The sequence below is a fragment of the Plasmodium brasilianum genome, chromosome 4, assembly GCF_023973825.1.
Source record: "Plasmodium brasilianum strain Bolivian I chromosome 4, whole genome shotgun sequence".
Taxonomy (NCBI): Eukaryota; Apicomplexa; class Aconoidasida; order Haemosporida; family Plasmodiidae; genus Plasmodium; species Plasmodium brasilianum.
The window spans coordinates 612,086-629,977 of NC_090117.1; the positions used below are offsets into that span (position 1 = coordinate 612,086).

The following is a 17,892-nucleotide window of genomic DNA, read 5'->3' on the forward strand; positions in this document are numbered from 1 at the left end:
TTTTCCGCACTTGCTATCTACATCATTTTTATTTAATAAGAATGCAAAGAAAAAAAAAAAAAAAAATGAAATGCAATGCAATGCAATAAAACGAAATAAAAAAATAAATAATGACAAAATATTCAGTAAAATAAAAGGCGGCCAAATAAAATGAAATAAAATGAAATGAAATAAAATACAGCTACATATAAAGAATAAAATTTTCCCTAAAACGTAAAATTTCTTCAAACATATGCTTGCTGCCCTGCAGAAGGTTTTGATCTTACCTTTATTTTTACCTCACTATGACTTACTATTTCCTCATTTACACATGATGAAAATTTGTTCGTATAACCGACAATTCAAGCGGATCGAAAACGTCAGCACAAATGTAGCAATAAGCTGAACTGTTCATGTAAAAGTAATTACGTTGCTGTATACAAATGTGAGCATTTGCACGTATAAATGTGCACACGTTCATCCGTGCACGTATATATACATATATATGTATATATATTTATTTATATATATAAATGTACACAGGGATGTAGGTACAATATGCATAATTTTGACGAAGCCTGCTTCATGAGTGACTCCAGTTATCGTTAATATTACAAGGGTAATACGGAATGCACTTTTTTTCTTTTTCTTTTTCTTTTTCTTTGCGTTTGCTTTTGCTTTTTATTTTTGTTTTTGCTTTTGCTTTTTGTTTTTGTTTTTCCTTTTTTTTGCCCTATAATAGTTTACTTTGCCAAAGTAGTCACATGCACTTTCGCGTAGGAATTCTTTTTTTTTTTTATGAAACCAAACAATTCTACACAATGAATGATAGTTTTATTCGTTTCGCTGTTAAAGAGCACTTAAGTAAAAGGACAAAAGTAAATATATGCAGATATGGGTACATCACAAACATATGACTGTTAGCAGTTATATATATATATATTATATACATGCATATAAGTACATATGTAATACATGCCCATACGTACGTGCTTATGCGCATGTGTTTGCATTTGTGCATGCTACGTTTTCCTCGTTTAAAAAGGCATACACCCACCCTTTTGTCGAAGCGCGAGCGGAGGATAAATGATGGTATACTTGTTTTACACATGCTGATAATTCGTAGACGTTTTATTTTTCCCCTTTGCTATTTCTTCAGTATGAAAGGAGTATATTACTCCTACATGTGGATAAAGTACGAACAATAATTATTTGAAAACTCTTTTTTTTTTTTTTTTTTTTACAGCTAAAAAGCCGTTTTGTTTTCATTAATTCGATTAGAAGAGGAATATCAAGCACAAAAAGTTCGCTTGACATGAACAAGCTGTAAGAAGCGGCTTGAAATAAAGCAAGGCTTTCTCTTTTCTTTTTTTTTTTTTTTTATTTCATATATTTCTTTTACATCTTTTCCTTTCCTTTTATTGCAAATTTTATTTGAGCACCATGTTCAACACGTGTGCAGAAATTTACACACACACACACACACTGATCAACTTCGTTCCGTTCGTTTTTCCCCCATCCAGAGTCCTTTATAATGATGATGATTATCTGGTAATTGACAAAGGGTATGGTATATCTACGTTTGGAAAAAGAAAAGAAAAAGAAAGCATAATAAAAAATCTTCATCAGTTAAATTTGGAGAATGCACATAATGTTAACATTGTATACAAATTGCATAGCAGCATAGGAGGGTGCTTACTTGTATGCAAAAATAAATTTATTAAAAATCATATGTATGAAAATATATTTATAACATTAGTTTATGGTAAAATAGAAAAAAAAAAGGATAGGGAAATAAAATTATATTTAAAATATTTACCAAATTCAAATATTATGATGCCTACAAATAATTATGAACATGTTCATAATTTAAAAAGTGTCAAATATGATGTTATTAGTAATACAATATTACGTAATAAAGAAAATTTTAGTCTTTTAAAAATTTTTACAAATGCTAATAACTGTAAATATATAAAGCCTTTACTGTTCTACTCCTTGAATACATGTATTGTAGGTGATAATGAATATATTAATGTACATAAAAAATTTAAAAAGAATTTTTTTTTCCCATTTCATGATGAAATGTACAGAAGAAATGTTTTCAAAAGCAGGAGGGAATTGTTAAAAAGGGTATATAACCCAAACAGTACTAATGAACAGTTAAAACTGCACCTCCATTGTTTTAACGTTACTTTTGAGTCCAAGTGTAATAAAATTGTATCTGTATCAGCACAAATACCGAAGCATATAAGTGACACGCTCTGTTTGTTAGGGGCCTCTAACTTAATATACCAAATTGGTGAAACTGTTAAAAATTGCGAAACTGTTAAAAATTGCGAAACTGCTAAAAATTGCGAAACTGCTAAAAATTGCGAGGGGACAAAGGACTTAAAGGATTGCCCCCATTCTCCTACCGGGAACAGCATACTAAGCAGAGTACAGACTAATGAAAATTTCTTAACAGCTGAAAACTCCCAACAGAGTAAGATGAAGTTTGATATGGACGAAAATTTAAAACTCTATGATATAATGCAAGACAGCAATATGGCAGAAAGACAAAACGAGGAACTACTAAACGAAATATATAAACAAAGTTATCCTAAACGTGAAGACAAAAGAAGGGAGAAAAGAAAAACGAGAAGGGGAATATTAGCAAAGGATGTTACGCAGCTATCGAAGTTCGATGCACCGATTTTCTTTGCACATGATCAGTGAGTTGGGACTATTGGTAGCAGCTACAGGGCATGCCCCTAAATGCGGTGTTCTTACCGATAGATATACCTCATAAGTACTGCGCATATTTGCGCTCATTGTTATACCGTTGCACGTTGGCGCATATGAACATTTATATAGGCACTCACATATAGGGGTTGGTTGGAAGGGGGGGGGGGCGACGTCGCCCCGTTTGTCTGACCAGTATTGTAGCTAGCGAGGAAAAAAGAAAAAAAAAAAAAAAAAAAAAAAGGAAACAAGTAATGAAGCTGCGAAGTTAGAAAGGCAGAATAAACGCACGAATGACAGCATTATGGAATGATGAAAGGAACGTAAAAGGGGTAATATATATATCATAAGGATACAGTGAGAGAGAAGGGGTCCAGGGCTCCGCCATGGGGTAGCTCTATTAAATGGAGCAGATAAAATGGATGCATTGATTTGAGTGAACTAGCTAAAACTCCGCATTCCCAGGGTATCTCGGAAAAGGAATGGTATCCTTAATATTATCGACACCTGTTACTAACATAACTAGTCGTTCAAAACCTAAGCCGAAACCAGAATGAGGATGGGATCCATATGTCCTTAGTTGTCTATACCACCAATAGCTATCCATATTTAATTTCTTTTCAATAATCATTTTGTCTAATATCTGTAAGTTATCTTCTCTTTGTGAGCCTCCTATAAGTTCTCCTATTTTGGGAACGAGTACATCCATAGCAGCAACAGTCTTTTGGTCATCATTTAATTTCATATAAAAAGCTTTTAAATCCTTAGGATAATTAAAAACGATTACAGGCTTTTTGAAAATTTGTTCTACTATAAATCGTTCATGCTCTGATTGTAAATCCATACCCCACTTTACTGGTACTTCGAACATGTACGAAAATTGTAGTAACAAATCAATAGCATTTGTATAAGTAATTTTTGCAAATTTCTCATCCAGTATATTTTTTAATCTCTTTATTAACCCGTTTTCCACATTTTCTTCAAAATAATATATATCATGAAAATTATTATTTAATACATACGATATACAGTATTTTATGTACGCTTCAGCTAATTCCATATTATCGTATAAATCAGAAAAAGCAATTTCTGGTTCGATCATCCAAAACTCCGCTAAGTGTCTCGATGTATGTGAATTCTCAGCGCGGAAAGTTGGACCAAATGTGTATACATCCCCCATGGATGAACACAAATTTTCCAAGGACAGCTGTCCACTCACTGTTAAAAATGCCTGCTTACTAAAGAAATCCTTCTTGTAATCTATCTGACTCTTTTCCCCACCTTCACAACCATGGGATATAGTGGTAGTAGAAGCAGAGGTAGCAGCATAGATAGGCGTATCAGTTGTATGAACCGTAGAAATGGTGTCAACTGTGGAAGCAGAAATTCCATCTTCGCGCTTTTCCCCCTTTCTTTTCGTCCTTGGGATCGCGTTAACGTTTCCATTTTCCGGAAGCAACGTGGTTACTGTAAACATTTCCCCTCCGCCTTCACAATCGGATGTGGTAATTAAAGGAGTATGAATATATAAGAAGCCTCTACTTTGAAAAAATAAATGAGTAGCTATTGCTAAAGCATTTCTTACTCGAAAAACAGAACTGATAAAATAACTACGTGGTCTTAAATGTGCAACTTCTCTTAAAAATTCTTTTCCATGATTTTTTTTTGAAAGAGGATATTTGTGTGGATCAAGATTTTCACCATATATTTCAAAAGAGTGTTGACTATTATCATTTAATGCTAATTCTACAGATTGTTTGATTAATCCTTTTTTTTCTTCATTTTGAATAGGTGATAATATTAATTTTCCTGTAAAACGAAAACAACATCCTACACCACATTTTAACAATTTCTCATAATTCTCTATATTCTGATTAACAATTATTTGTAAATTTATATGACAAGAACCATCATTTAGATTTACAAAACAAAATCTACCGCCTCCTTGTTTTCTAACTGCTTTACTCCAACCACATACTGTTATTACTTTGTCAATATATATATTTTTTCTTGAATCATCTTTATATTCCTCTTCATTTGATGGTATATTTAAAACGTTGCATATTTTTATTCGGTTCCTGCATCCTTTTTCACTTACTCTTAACAAATTCAAACCAGGACTTAATAACCCTTCTGTCAAAGGTTTTAGTTTCTTCAATTCGATCTCTTCTTCATTTGCTTTTTGGAATTTTTTTGCTTTCTCTAAAACTGCCTCGTCTATTTTTATACTCATTTTGCAAATTGCCAGAGAACGTAAGTGGTATAATATAACTGGGGTACGGACGGTGGAGGAGAGGATGTTATGAAAAATAAAAGCAGCAAAGTAGCGGCAGCAAAGTGGCGGCAGCAACGTAACGGCAGCAACGTAACTGCAGCAACGTAACGGCAGCAACGTAACGGACTGCGAATTGTGAACTACACTGTTCAGACTGGGATTATAAAGTGATTGGATGTATATGTTGTCAGGCAAAGTTGAACGACGATATGTCCAATGGCAAATATAATATATTTTTTTTTTTTCTTTAATACTAAGCCACGTCAAAACGTTACACCATAAAAGTGGTTTACTTCTGTATTCGGTGTTTCACAGTGGGTATATATAAATATATGTACGTAAACGCGTAAGTATATATGCGGGTATATATACGTGCACCTGTATATGTATATATGGAGGATATATTACTGCAACGCCATTACATTTGCTTTACTTAGCTCGTGTGAACTTCAGTGCATACATACATGTAGTGTCAATGTGCACTTATACGAAAGTACTCATGTATGCTTGTACGCATGTGCTCATGTACCAATGTGCGCTCATACCAAAATATAACGCAAAATGCAACTGCTTTAAAAACTTATTCTTATATTATGGATAAGTGTGTCATATAAAAAAAGAAAAAATTAATGCTCTATAAGGAGAAAACAGGGTAAAAAAAAAAAAAATAAATAAAAACTGTAACAAGAATGCGCCAAATAATTAGAGAAATTGATACAATAAATTCTTATGTAGTGGTATTACATACATGTATAACATACATATGTTTATTCTAAAAAAAAAAAAAAAATTCAAAATTAGTTCATTTTTAATTTTTGCAAAAACCCTAAAATAAATGTATTATTTTTTTTTATTTTTTTATGAGGGACGAGGTGTTAATATATGGGCTCGATTTTTTTTCTTTTAGCTCTCGTGCGATGCCTATTTTTCTTTGTATGTACTTTATCGCATTTCATTTTATTTCCTTTTTATCTTATTTTATTTTATATTTTTATTTTTTTTTTTTTATTTTTATATGCCCCTTCCCCGTTTTACGTAGATTTCCCCTATTTTTTGTGTTAATAAAAAATAAAAATAGGTGTACACCTCATCTCATACTTCTTAATAAACTTATTTTTAAAAAATTAAAACAGATTTTTTGTATTCACTCATTTAATGGAGAAATGTAGAATGTGCTTAAGGGACACGTAGAGAAAATAGAAACGTTACATACCCAGGAAAAGAAGTATTACATATAAATATTATAAAAAAAAAAAAAAAAAATTAAATCCAAGTTTTTTAACGGAACAGAAATTGTTATCATACATATAGTGTAAATCGCATAAATCGTATATATAACGCATTTATCATATCTATATTGCATATTCCCCATTTTGAGAAAATTTCACTTTACCAAATTGTTGACGGTATTTCAAGTTATCATGTAGCGCTACAACTCAAAATGTAGCGGTGTTTTAAATGAAATTGTCAGGTTTGTTCGTGCACGTGCGCGTGCACATGGTATATATAAATAGGTAAACATATATACGCATATGTACGCATATGTACGCATATGTACGCATATGTACGCATATGTACGCATATGTATATATATGTGCGTGTTGTGCGTGTCGTATATGCAACATACCCACCTAAACACACACCTTTTCTTCTCTTAACGTTTTTCACCAGTATGAAAAGTGAAAGGCCTCAACTTCAGTAAAGGCTCACAGCGGTGTGGTATCAAAAAGAGGAATATTTTTCAACAAAAAAATTAATAAATTAACTAAAAATAATTGAAAAAAGAAAACTTAAAAAAAATGCAAAAGCTCCACATAAAAAAAAAAAAAAAAAAAGGAAAAAAAAAAAGAAAAAATTTACAGAATACAAAAGCATTCTTAAAAGAGGAAAACAATTTTGAATAATGCACTAATTATGAGCCACATAACGGACACAAGGAAAACAAAAATGGAAGATGAAAAATGGAAGGTGCTAAAGGGTGAAAAGGTGAAAAGCAAAAATTGCTACGTAAAAAAAAGCAAGGCAAATGTTCGAAGAGAAAGGTGTGCAGCAAAAATCCTAATGCAAACCCTCTTCTTATCAAGGAACGCATACGAATAGAAAACAAAAAAATATTTTTATCATCATTAATTAGTGACATATTGAATATTCTTTTTGATTTTTTTTTTTTTTTTTTTTTTTTTTTTTCAGTACACAAAAAAATGAGAAATTCTTAACCTCCTTAAGAAGAGGACAAGAGGGCATACGTCTGGGATGCGCATACATACAAACAAAAAGCTCGCGCATATGCATATATAAATTATATGCACACACATATATACACAAAACGCATACAAACAATCCCGCCCATATAACACACGTTCGCACTTCCGCATACCGGTAAAGCAAACGGGCTAGGCAAAGAAAAAGTTCAGACGCTCCTCTACATCAACCGAGTACATTTTGTGCAGCAGGTCAAAGTACTCGGACCAAAAAAAAAAAGATTTTCTTTTACGTTTATTTCTGTGTAGGCATCTGTTTAGTATATATCTAATATTTTTTGGTAAGTTTCTGTTAATAGCTAGCTGTTTATTAGCATAACCAACATGTGCAATAATATCTAAAGGATGTTTTAAATCATTAAAAGGAATTCTACAATGTAACAACTCCCATAGAATTACACCAAATGAATATATATCTGCTTCTTGTGTATATCCCTCTCCTCTTAATATCTCGGGAGCTGTCCACTGATATGTACCAACAATTCCTAAAAATTTTGGTTTTTGATAAAAATTCTGAACAGACAGGCCAAAATCACAAATTTTTATTTCTCCCGATACAGAAAGTAAAATATTCGATGATTTCAAATCACAATGTAAAATACCTTTATAGTGCAAAAAACACATAAATGAAGTTATGTCTTTACACATTTTTATAATATCATAAATTTTTATTTTCACTTTATGTTTATGTATTATATCAAATAAACTACCACATCTTATATATTCTAATGCAATTCCTTGTGGACTTTTTAAACCACCTAAAAATAAAGAAACATTTGGGTGTCTTAAAGATGATAAAATTTGCAATTCTGAAAAAAATTCATAACTATATTTTTTATCTATACAAATTTTTAAAGCTATATTATTAATTGAATATTTTATATAAAAATAATCATTATATGTTAACAGCTTATCACCATATATACATCTGTACACATTACTATATCCTCCTCTTCCAATTAATTTTATAAACTGTACTTTTTTTTTATTTAATGTAAAATTTTTATCAATTATTACATTTAATCCTTTACTTTTCTTTTTATATTTATATTTTTCTCTTAATCTTAGCAAATATTGAATAGACAATAGTATATACTTTTTAATTATTTTATCATATATACCCATTTTTTTTAATACCTTATTTTCTAAGTATTTTAAGCAATACCCATCTATTTGATTTATTATGAAGATTTCTATTATTTTCTTTGGTATACTTATGAGGAACAGGAAGTAGCTTAACTCAAATACGTTCCAGTATACACAATTCTGAGCACGGGAAAGGCATTTCTGTCTTTTTTCCCTCCTCAAATATTTAGGCAGTAAACCCTCTATTTCTTTGCGCACTCCTTCATCGCTCTTCATATTCAAAAAAGAATTACTATCACGGATGCTTCGACTACGACTGCAACTGCAACTACGACTACAACTACGACTACGACTACGACTGCAACTGCAACTACGACTACAACTACGACTACCACTGCAACTGCAACTGCAACTGCAACTGCAACTACGATTACAACTGTAATTGTAACTCTTATTATTCTCATTATTATTATTGTCGTTACTACTACCGCTGCTGCTACTGCTTCCTCCTCCATTCCCATAATTCCTTTCGCCTTTACTACTCTTCCTCCCATATTTAGCCCTATATTTCCCATTCACATGACCAACACAACTATTATTCATCCTAGTTTTACCCCAACTACTATTATAACTGCCATTTCCATCATCAAAGCTTCCGCTCTTCCCCTGTCCACTATCCCTTTCGATTATATGCCCTTTTTTTTGGCAATTAATTCCGATATTATAATCAAAACAACTGTTATTACTACTGCTACTACTGTTGCAACTGCCACTACCATTGTCAATATAATCGTCATCACAGCCACCACTACCAACACACCCGTTCACTTCGCTCCCCACACAGCTGATTCCACTACTGGTGTTATTCCTTGTTGTGTCATTATATGCATAATTATTCGCATAATTTCTCTTTTTTTTAATTAAAACACTGGTACTGTTATTAATGCTGGAGTGTCTCACACTAGTGCAACTCTCCACATCTTCTGGGAAATCTATTTTACTATTACTCTTCTGTAACATACTATTATCTAGTCTACCTCCTTCTATTTCCATTTTTATTTCTCCTTCCATTTTTATTTCTCCTTCCATTTTTATTTCTCCTTCCATTTTTATTTCTCCTTCCATTTCTGTTCCTCCTTCCATTTCTGTTCCTCCTTCCATTTTTTTATTTTTATTTTTTTTCGATGAGATAAACTCAAAGTTGCAAAAGGACAAAGAACTATCATCACAGCCCTTTTCATTTTCTGTGTTACTTAGGACAGTAGGAGTTGCTATCTTTTCTTTACTAATAAAACTGTTTTTCAATTTATCATTTTTTTTTATTTTATATTTTACACAACTATGCAATTCTTTTGTATTTGTTTCAACCAAGGTAATAATTTTTTTTTTTTTTTTTCTTTTCCGTTCAATTCCTCCTTTTCCTCACCATCAACTAAGACGCATGCTTTCTTTTCATCATCTGACAAATTATTCCAGTATGCTATTGATATATCTTTACCCATATTATAAGAAATTATATTATTATATGTACTTTTTTCCTCATACTCCTTAATTTTAATCAAATGTTCAACAGATTTAGTCATATTCAAGTTATTATTATTACTACCACCCCTTCTAGTATTACCTCCATTACAAACTAGTGGTAAGCTATTATTTTCATATGTATCTTCGTTTTCTTTCATAATTTCGTTTGTTACTCCACTGGAAAGAAAATTATAAGCATTTTTCTCCTCATTAGAAAGTGGACCAGTTGATTTTATTTTTCCTATATATTCTATCATTCTTTTATTCACTTGTACATTTTCAAAATTATTTTGTAACTCCTTATTTAAAAAAAACTCATTAACCTGTTTTTTATAAAAAGACTTTTTTTCTTCATCATTTTTTTGCTCCATTACTTGTTCATGTGTTTCCTGTATGTTCATGCCATTTTTATACTTATTATACATAAGCTGCAACTTATTTGTACAACTGCCTTTTTCCTTATCTTTCCAATTTTTTAAAAGAACAGCATCATCACGTACAATTTTTTTTTTTTTCTCCTTTTCTATTTTCTCCTTTTCTTTATTCTCTTTTTTTTTATTTATCTTTTCTTTTTTCTCCTTTTCTGTTCTCTCTTTTTCTTTTTTTTTTTTTCCTTTTAAATCTTCAAAATATACCTCTTTTTTCAACTTGGAATATGAAAACAATTCATTGAAGCCTACCCTTTTCATTTTTTGCATTATATGTTTATAAAAACTGACATAATTAAAAATGTTCCTTTTATACTGATTCTCTATAAATACACATATATCGTTCTCTTTTTTACTCTTTTCATTCGCACCTGAACTGTTCATAATAATTTTTTTTTTTGCTCTATTTTTATTACTGTCTGTGTTAAGGTGTGCGTTAATATTCGCGTTCATGTTCGCGTTCATGTTCGCGTTCATGTTCGCGTTCATGTTCGCGTTAATATTCGCGTTAATATTCGCGTTAATATTCGCGTTAATGTTCGCGTTCATGTTAGCGTTAATGTTAGCGTTAATGTTTGCGTTAAAATTTGAAAAAATATTGTTCTCTTCATTTTCTTTTTTTTCATAAAAAAGGGAAAGCGAGTTCGATTTGCCATCCTGTGATGGGAAATTAGGAACTGACGAAAATAAAATATCTTTATATATTATCTCATTTCTTAGAAATATGCAGCTATACATAGCATAGGAGTTGTAATCAATTAAAATTCCATTTCCATGTTTTTTTCCTTCTTTATAACTGCCTATATATATATATCTATTTTCGTAAAGACATATATTGCCTTTTTCAAATTCTTCTTCACTATTTTCTTCTCCACTTTTTCTTTTATATTTATAATTATGACTGTATAAACAGCACAACAATTCTGAACCAAATAAATTTTTCTTATCATTTTCAAATAATCCCTCATATTTATTTCCATTATTATTAATATTTATACCCCAACCATTTTTTTTTTCATTTTCTATACATCCTATAAACACTCCTCCGCTTGTTTTTATATAACTGTTTGCACATCTTGTTCTTTTTCCCATATCATTTTTAATAAAAATAGTAAGAAGTACACTCCTTATTGTTTTTATAATACATCTTACTTAAATTATGTACAACATATACAATATACAAGCGTACTTATGTACATATATAAGCACGTAATATATTATAACTCGTACATGTTTGGAATAACTTGTACATGTTTTTTACGAAATTCGTCTATATATTTTGACTTGTACATACGCAATATATAGCGACTACTCACGTGTTAAGAAATGTACATATGTATACATACAAACAAACATATACATGCATACAAACAAACATATACATGCTTACAATACAAACATATACATGCTTACAATACAAACATATATATGTTTATTCCTCCGCTTTCTAACTAAATATGCCTGAATAAGTTAAAAATTTTTATTCTCCTTTTTTATAAATACGAATTTTCCGAGAATCCGCATATGCGCAAAATAAAATATATTTATGCATTCATAAAATTGAAAAAGAGGTTAGTTAAAAATAAACGCATAATATACTTAATATTTTATTATTTTTTTTTATTAATATTTTTTACTAATATTTTTTACTAATATTTTTTACTAATATTTTTTACTAATATTTTTTACTAATATTTTTTATTAATATTTTTTATTAAAATTTTTTAGTAACTTTTTTTAATTTTTATTTTTTTAATTTTTATTTTTTTTATTTTTATTTTTTTTATTTATTTTTTTTTTTTTTTAGCACTTAATATAACTTGTATAAAAGCTACTTTTTTTTCTTTTCTTTTTTTTGATAAAATCAATATACATCTTTTTTTTAAATGGCATAAAAGTAAAAGAATAAAGGGTTTAAACAAATATATATATATATAAAACTTTCTGTTTTTCTTCAAAATAAAATTTTTATTTTGTTTATATATTATATATTACAAATAATATATTAAATATATTATTTTAAATATAATATATTTCATATATAATATATATTTACTTATCTCATATATTACATATTATTTATCCGTGGTAAATTTGCATGAATGTTCATAATTTTTTATAACCCCACAAAATACGAGTGGGGGGGAGGAAACAAAAGCAAAAAAAAAAAAAGAATGCTAAGAAAATACTTTTAAAAGCAAATAATAAAAATAAAAAAATGCATTTTTTACGCATGATAAACCATTGTAAAAAACAAATATTTATTTTATTGAATCTCCATAAAAAATATATATTTCCCCTGTTGTTAGAGGAAACTATATATATATATATATATACAAATGGATAAATTAAGCGATAGATAATTTAAATAAATTTTATAATGTCTGTTATAATAACTTTAACGATCCGTATATTTTGGTATGTATTATTATATATATTATTACATTAAAAATGAAAGAAAGAAAGAAAGAAAGAAAGACCCAACATATTTTTTTACCACAAAATTAATAAAATAGCAGATTCATGGTTAATTATCTAAAATAATTTAACCACTGACATATTAACAGCTTAATAGCTTTTTAATACCATATATATTTTATTATTTTATTTTTTATTATTTTTATTTTATTTTTATTTTATTTTTATTTTATTTTATTTTTTTATTTTTTTTTTATTTTATTATTTTTTTTTATTTTATTATTTTATTTTTTTTTTTTTTTTTTGCATCCAAGTTCAAGAACTAAAAGATGAGCAGATAACGTAAAAATGAGTTTATGTACTAGTAAAATTCTCTTACGGAAAATACAAAAAATATATAGAATAAATTTTGTTTTACATAGTTAACTTTTGAAAAATATGCGCTAGTTTGCTCCATATATATATGTATATATATGCATATTTAGAGAACATTCTCAAGTTCAGAACAACAAGAATATGTTTACGTAGGGTTACATAGTAACAGTAACTGTCCTACTTGTCCGTACTTTCCAAAAATTGTATTATATGTCAATCTGTATATATTATTTTTTACATATATATATGCTTGTATTTTATGTTGAACGGTTTTAAGGTTAGATCGAATTGCCATGTACCGATTATTTTTGCTCCCTCTTGTTTTTACATAGCATTTAGGGGGGGAAGAAAAAGGGTATTATATATATTATACAATATGCATTTAAACTATGTTTATTTGTTTAGTATATTAAAAATTTTCTTTTTTTTTTGTTTTTTTTTTTTTGCAATAGATCATATGTACTACAATTTAAAAATACCGTAAGAGTCTTTTATTTTAAGTATATGAGTACATAATGTAATAGTACTGATAATAATGCTTAGGTATATTTTAATTAGCAAATTATGAAGACAGAAATTACATACGTGAAAAACGTTTTGTGTTTTGCTGCAAAAGTTCATATGGCTAAAAACAAATATGCGTGCGCATGTATATCATTAAAGATATAAGCACATATACATATATATACATACATACATACATACAAATATCTTTTAAAAAATATATAATTTTACAAAATGCCAGCTAGAACAGGTAACCATAAAATTTAGCTTTTTTATATTTTTTCTGTAAGTGCTCAGAAAAAACAACAAACAAATCGCTAAAGTAATATAGAAGTTTGGCACTAAGGGATAAGGAATATATTCTGCAAACACTCTCTAAGTAAACTATTTTAATTTGTTTTAAAAAAATATATTTTCTGAACAGTAATGAAAAAACAACAGGTACGCATGTTCCTGGACCATTTACTATAATTAAATTCATATTATTCATTTTATATGTTATAAATATACAATAAATAAATGTAATAAAAAATTTTACAAATGATAATAGATATGATTCACCAACATTTCGACACCTTGGAATTGGTAAAAAGTTCTTTTTATAATTTTTCAACGTATTCTCTGCTTTTATTTTACTAAAATTATCATTACTTGCGTAAAATAAATGAAAATTTATATTACTATTTTTTATAATCTTCAATATTTCCAATATTTCAAATGTGTGTCCACCTGATCCTAAGACTACCCCTATTTCGACATCATGGTTTTGTACTTTATTTTGGATATACCAAAATTTACTTTTCAAATAAATTAAAATAAACCATAAAAAAAAAAATACATTAACGTAAAGGAAAATGATACTCATTTTTTTTTTTTTTTTTTTCTCCTTTCATTATTATATCTTTGATATATTCCATAATTTTATGTAGCCATCATTCTGTTAAAAAAAAAAAAAAAAAGAGAGAGGGAGAATAAATATGAGTATTTAAGCCATTTATATTTATGCAAAAATTTAGTAATGCTTTTTAACTTCATTTTATCCGAAATCGCACTAACTTTTTTTCACCCTATTACATATGCACGTAAGTATGTAAGGAAGTATTGTAAGTGTGTGCAATTATGCGTTCACGTGTTCATATATGCATATATATATAAATATATATATATATATATATGGGCACTGTTTTTCTTTTTTCTTTTTTTTATCTGATCTATTTGAAAATTCAACTTACTGCCCATGTAAGAAAAAGGGAAGAATCAGGAATTGGGAGGACCCCAAAAATTTCACACGCATGAGCATTAATTATTTTATTTACGATCTGAAAATTGTTAATATATGTATATATATGTATATATTATATATATGTATATGCATATGTATAAGCACGTATAAATTTGCAGAAGGTGTTTTATATATCGCGTACTGCACTATTGTTAAACAGGAGGATATAGAGACGTACTTGCACTTAAAAGCTAAGCGAATATGTATACATGTATGAGTAAATATATACTTACATACGTATACGTATATACGTGTATGTGTATATGTTTATGTGTGTTTATATGTAAACGTATATACGCGTGTATGAACGCAACGTACTTGTAAATTTTCCTGCCTCAGAATTATCAAATGAAGACCAGAAATTACAATTAAATGGTTGGCTTCACCAGACATACCTACGAAAGAAAGTTGCGTAATAGTTAATAAAAAGAAACGTATCATTAAGAAAAAAAAAAAAAAAAAAAAAAAAAAAAAGACTTCTATATAAGTTGATATATACATATATATATATATATGTGCACGTATATGTATATGAAAATGTATATATTCATATTTGCAATACAAATTCTTGAAAAATCCTCAAAATTGTCTTCCTTGAGGTCCTTTTGATACAAAATTTTGGACTCTTCTTGCAGCTGAAAAAGTTAGGGAAAATGAATAGCTTATGTGCCTATTTTGTTTACGCCTGAATATATATATATATGTTTGTTTGTATACACCGTGTGCATGTATATACGTACGTATTATATTAAGGATAAAGTTATACCTTATATCGTATGTTCAGGTTATAAACTGCTAAAATTCCATTCTTGTCAATAAGAAATGCTTTTTCTTCATTATTACTAAAACATAAACATTTTGTCCCTGATTTAGTTTTTAAGTCTATAACTTTCTCTATATTTTGAAATACATTTTCTTTTAGTTTTATCTCAAATACTTTAATATCAGCTGACCAACAGGCAACACCGAAAAACCTTTAAAAAAAGTTAATCGTACACGGATGCACGTAGTCGTGTACAAATATATATATATAAATATATATGTGGTTATGGAGGTACATGTTCACAAAATTCGCTCCTGCGCATGTATTTTCTATACATTTTTGAGCAGTTTAAAATCTTTACCTTGGCGTTTTGGATATAGCATAATCATGATTGTATACTTGTTTAATACTTAAAGTTTTTAAAAGCTCTCCTTTCATATTCCATAGTTTTACTTCTGTGTCATCTAACTCTGCTCCCGTAAGAATAAAAGAATTATTATGAACATAGAGAAATTTGACATTTCTTTTATGTAATTCTTTTCTTCCATTTAATGTTAAGTGTAGGTTTTTGATTCCATTTTCGGTTGTCTCTATTTTGAATATCCTTAATGTCGAATATAACTCACTAACAGCAATTAAATGACATGCATCTTTATCTATATCGATGCAGCTAAACACTTCATCTAATTTTTTCGTTAAAATAATGTTGTTCGTCCCTTCCTTTTTAATTTTATAAACTTGTAAGTTGCCATTGTTACAGCTGACCGCAATGATGCCTACGTGGTACAAAAAAGAAAAAAAAAAAAAAAAAAGTAAAAGTAGTAGTATAGTCATAATAACAGTGGTGGAAGTAGCAGTAGGAACAATATGAAAAAATCTTTTTTTATATTTAATTTTTTTTTTCCCTTTTTTCCTCTGTTCCTTTGTTCCATTTGTTCCATTTGTTCCTTTGTTCCATTTGTTCCTTTGTTCCATTTGTTCCTTTGTTCCATTTGTTCCTTTGTTCCATTTGTTACATTTGTTCCATTTTTTTCTTTTTTTTTTCTACTAACCATATTTTCCATTTACGCATACACTCACAGGATAGTTGTTTCCCTTTAAAGAAGCAACACATCTATCGAACATAGAATGTGGAGTGCTATTTATTGCTGTTTTTGTAATCGAAGCATTTTTATTAGTACTAATGGCTGTCATTTTTTTCTGTTTAGGTAATTCTGTACTTCTACGCTTAGTTTTATTATCTGTTTTTATCTTATGCGCTTTTGTTCTCCTTTTGTCAAATAGAATTCCTAACAGAATAGTAAATATAATAATGCAAATGCTGAATATAAAAATTGTCGTCATTTTTATCAGAAGAAAGGAGTTGTTATTACTGCTGTCGTTGCTTATCAGCTTATCGACTTTTTTTTCTTTTTCTCTTTTTATGTATTTTTTAAAAAGCGTATAGCAAAATACATTTACCAATTTTTAAACCATCATTTTTTATTGCACAGTTTTTCTGCATACGTTTCTTATACTTTTTCTTCCTCACAAAACTGGAACATATTTGCACAATGAAAAAGAAATCTTAATGAGAAGGAAATTTAACAAAAAATTTCTCCTATTCAATCGCAATTGCATTCGGAAATGCTTTTTTTTTTTTTTTTTTTTTTTTTTTTTTTCTTCCGCCTTTTTGAGGCTTAAAATTGCACATCGTTTAAATGGCTAAAACAGATATATTTCTAAATTATTTAAAAAAAAAAAAAAAAAATGAAAGATTGAATGAAAGAAAGGACAGAACAGTAACCGCAAAAAAGGTAATAACGGAAGGAGCAGCAAAAACATGAAGAACATTAAGAACAGACAAAACTGAAAAAAAAAATATTCTTAAAATAAAGTTTCCCTTTCCGTTCTTACTATTTGTGCATTCTTCTTACATGTACAACATCTGAAATTTTGAAAAAGACATTAAACATAAAAAAAAAAAAAAAAAGAGGATACACACACGCGTATGTGTATGTATATATATATATACTTATACTTATACACATAAAACGCATCTTCTTCAATTTAGTATACGTTTAAAGAATTTTAAATAAATGCAGAAAATGAAAAAAAAAAAAAAAAAAAAAGAACAGTTAAATAAAACGAAATTATGATATAGGGTATCACACATGTCAAACAATGTACAATGACGAAAAATTGGGAAAATTAACAACAAAAAAAAAACAAAAAAAAATGGAATTATGTAACATAGAAATGAGACAAGGTGCGATACAACATGTTTTATATAAATA

At 28.6% G+C, this 17,892-nt stretch overlaps 5 protein-coding genes across 5 annotated transcripts; 1 reads left to right on the forward strand and 4 right to left on the reverse strand.

Moving 5' to 3' along the window:
* Positions 1 to 1,065: 1,065 nt before the first annotated feature.
* Positions 1,066 to 2,694, forward strand: MKS88_001142 (pseudouridine synthase; the record flags this gene model as incomplete). The annotated part of the gene is made up of 3 exons (XM_067219801.1): positions 1,066 to 1,071; positions 1,226 to 1,305; positions 1,503 to 2,694. 3 exons carry the CDS (start codon positions 1,066 to 1,068, stop codon positions 2,692 to 2,694), a joined length of 1,278 nt encoding a protein of 425 aa, XP_067075071.1.
* Positions 2,695 to 3,145: 451 nt separating this feature from the next.
* Positions 3,146 to 4,933, reverse strand: MKS88_001143 (asparagine--tRNA ligase; the record flags this gene model as incomplete). Its single annotated transcript, XM_067219802.1, has 1 exon — positions 3,146 to 4,933. The coding sequence occupies one exon, from the start codon at positions 4,931 to 4,933 to the stop codon at positions 3,146 to 3,148; it is 1,788 nt and encodes a 595-aa protein (XP_067075072.1).
* A 2,435-nt stretch (positions 4,934 to 7,368) lies between these two features.
* MKS88_001144 (tyrosine kinase-like protein) lies at positions 7,369 to 11,366 on the reverse strand (the record flags this gene model as incomplete). The annotated part of the gene is made up of 2 exons (XM_067219803.1): positions 7,369 to 9,616; positions 9,691 to 11,366. The coding sequence occupies 2 exons, from the start codon at positions 11,364 to 11,366 to the stop codon at positions 7,369 to 7,371; spliced, it is 3,924 nt and encodes a 1,307-aa protein (XP_067075073.1).
* A 2,446-nt stretch (positions 11,367 to 13,812) lies between these two features.
* Positions 13,813 to 14,436, reverse strand: MKS88_001145 (UDP-N-acetylglucosamine transferase subunit ALG14; the record flags this gene model as incomplete). The annotated part of the gene is made up of 1 exon (XM_067219804.1): positions 13,813 to 14,436. One exon carries the CDS (start codon positions 14,434 to 14,436, stop codon positions 13,813 to 13,815), a length of 624 nt encoding a protein of 207 aa, XP_067075074.1.
* A 30-nt stretch (positions 14,437 to 14,466) lies between these two features.
* Positions 14,467 to 17,120, reverse strand: MKS88_001146 (WD repeat-containing protein; the record flags this gene model as incomplete). The annotated part of the gene is made up of 8 exons (XM_067219805.1): positions 14,467 to 14,508; positions 14,804 to 14,890; positions 15,172 to 15,248; positions 15,416 to 15,488; positions 15,620 to 15,827; positions 15,978 to 16,392; positions 16,669 to 16,905; positions 17,078 to 17,120. 8 exons carry the CDS (start codon positions 17,118 to 17,120, stop codon positions 14,467 to 14,469), a joined length of 1,182 nt encoding a protein of 393 aa, XP_067075075.1.
* Between the last annotated feature and the right edge of the window lie 772 nt (positions 17,121 to 17,892).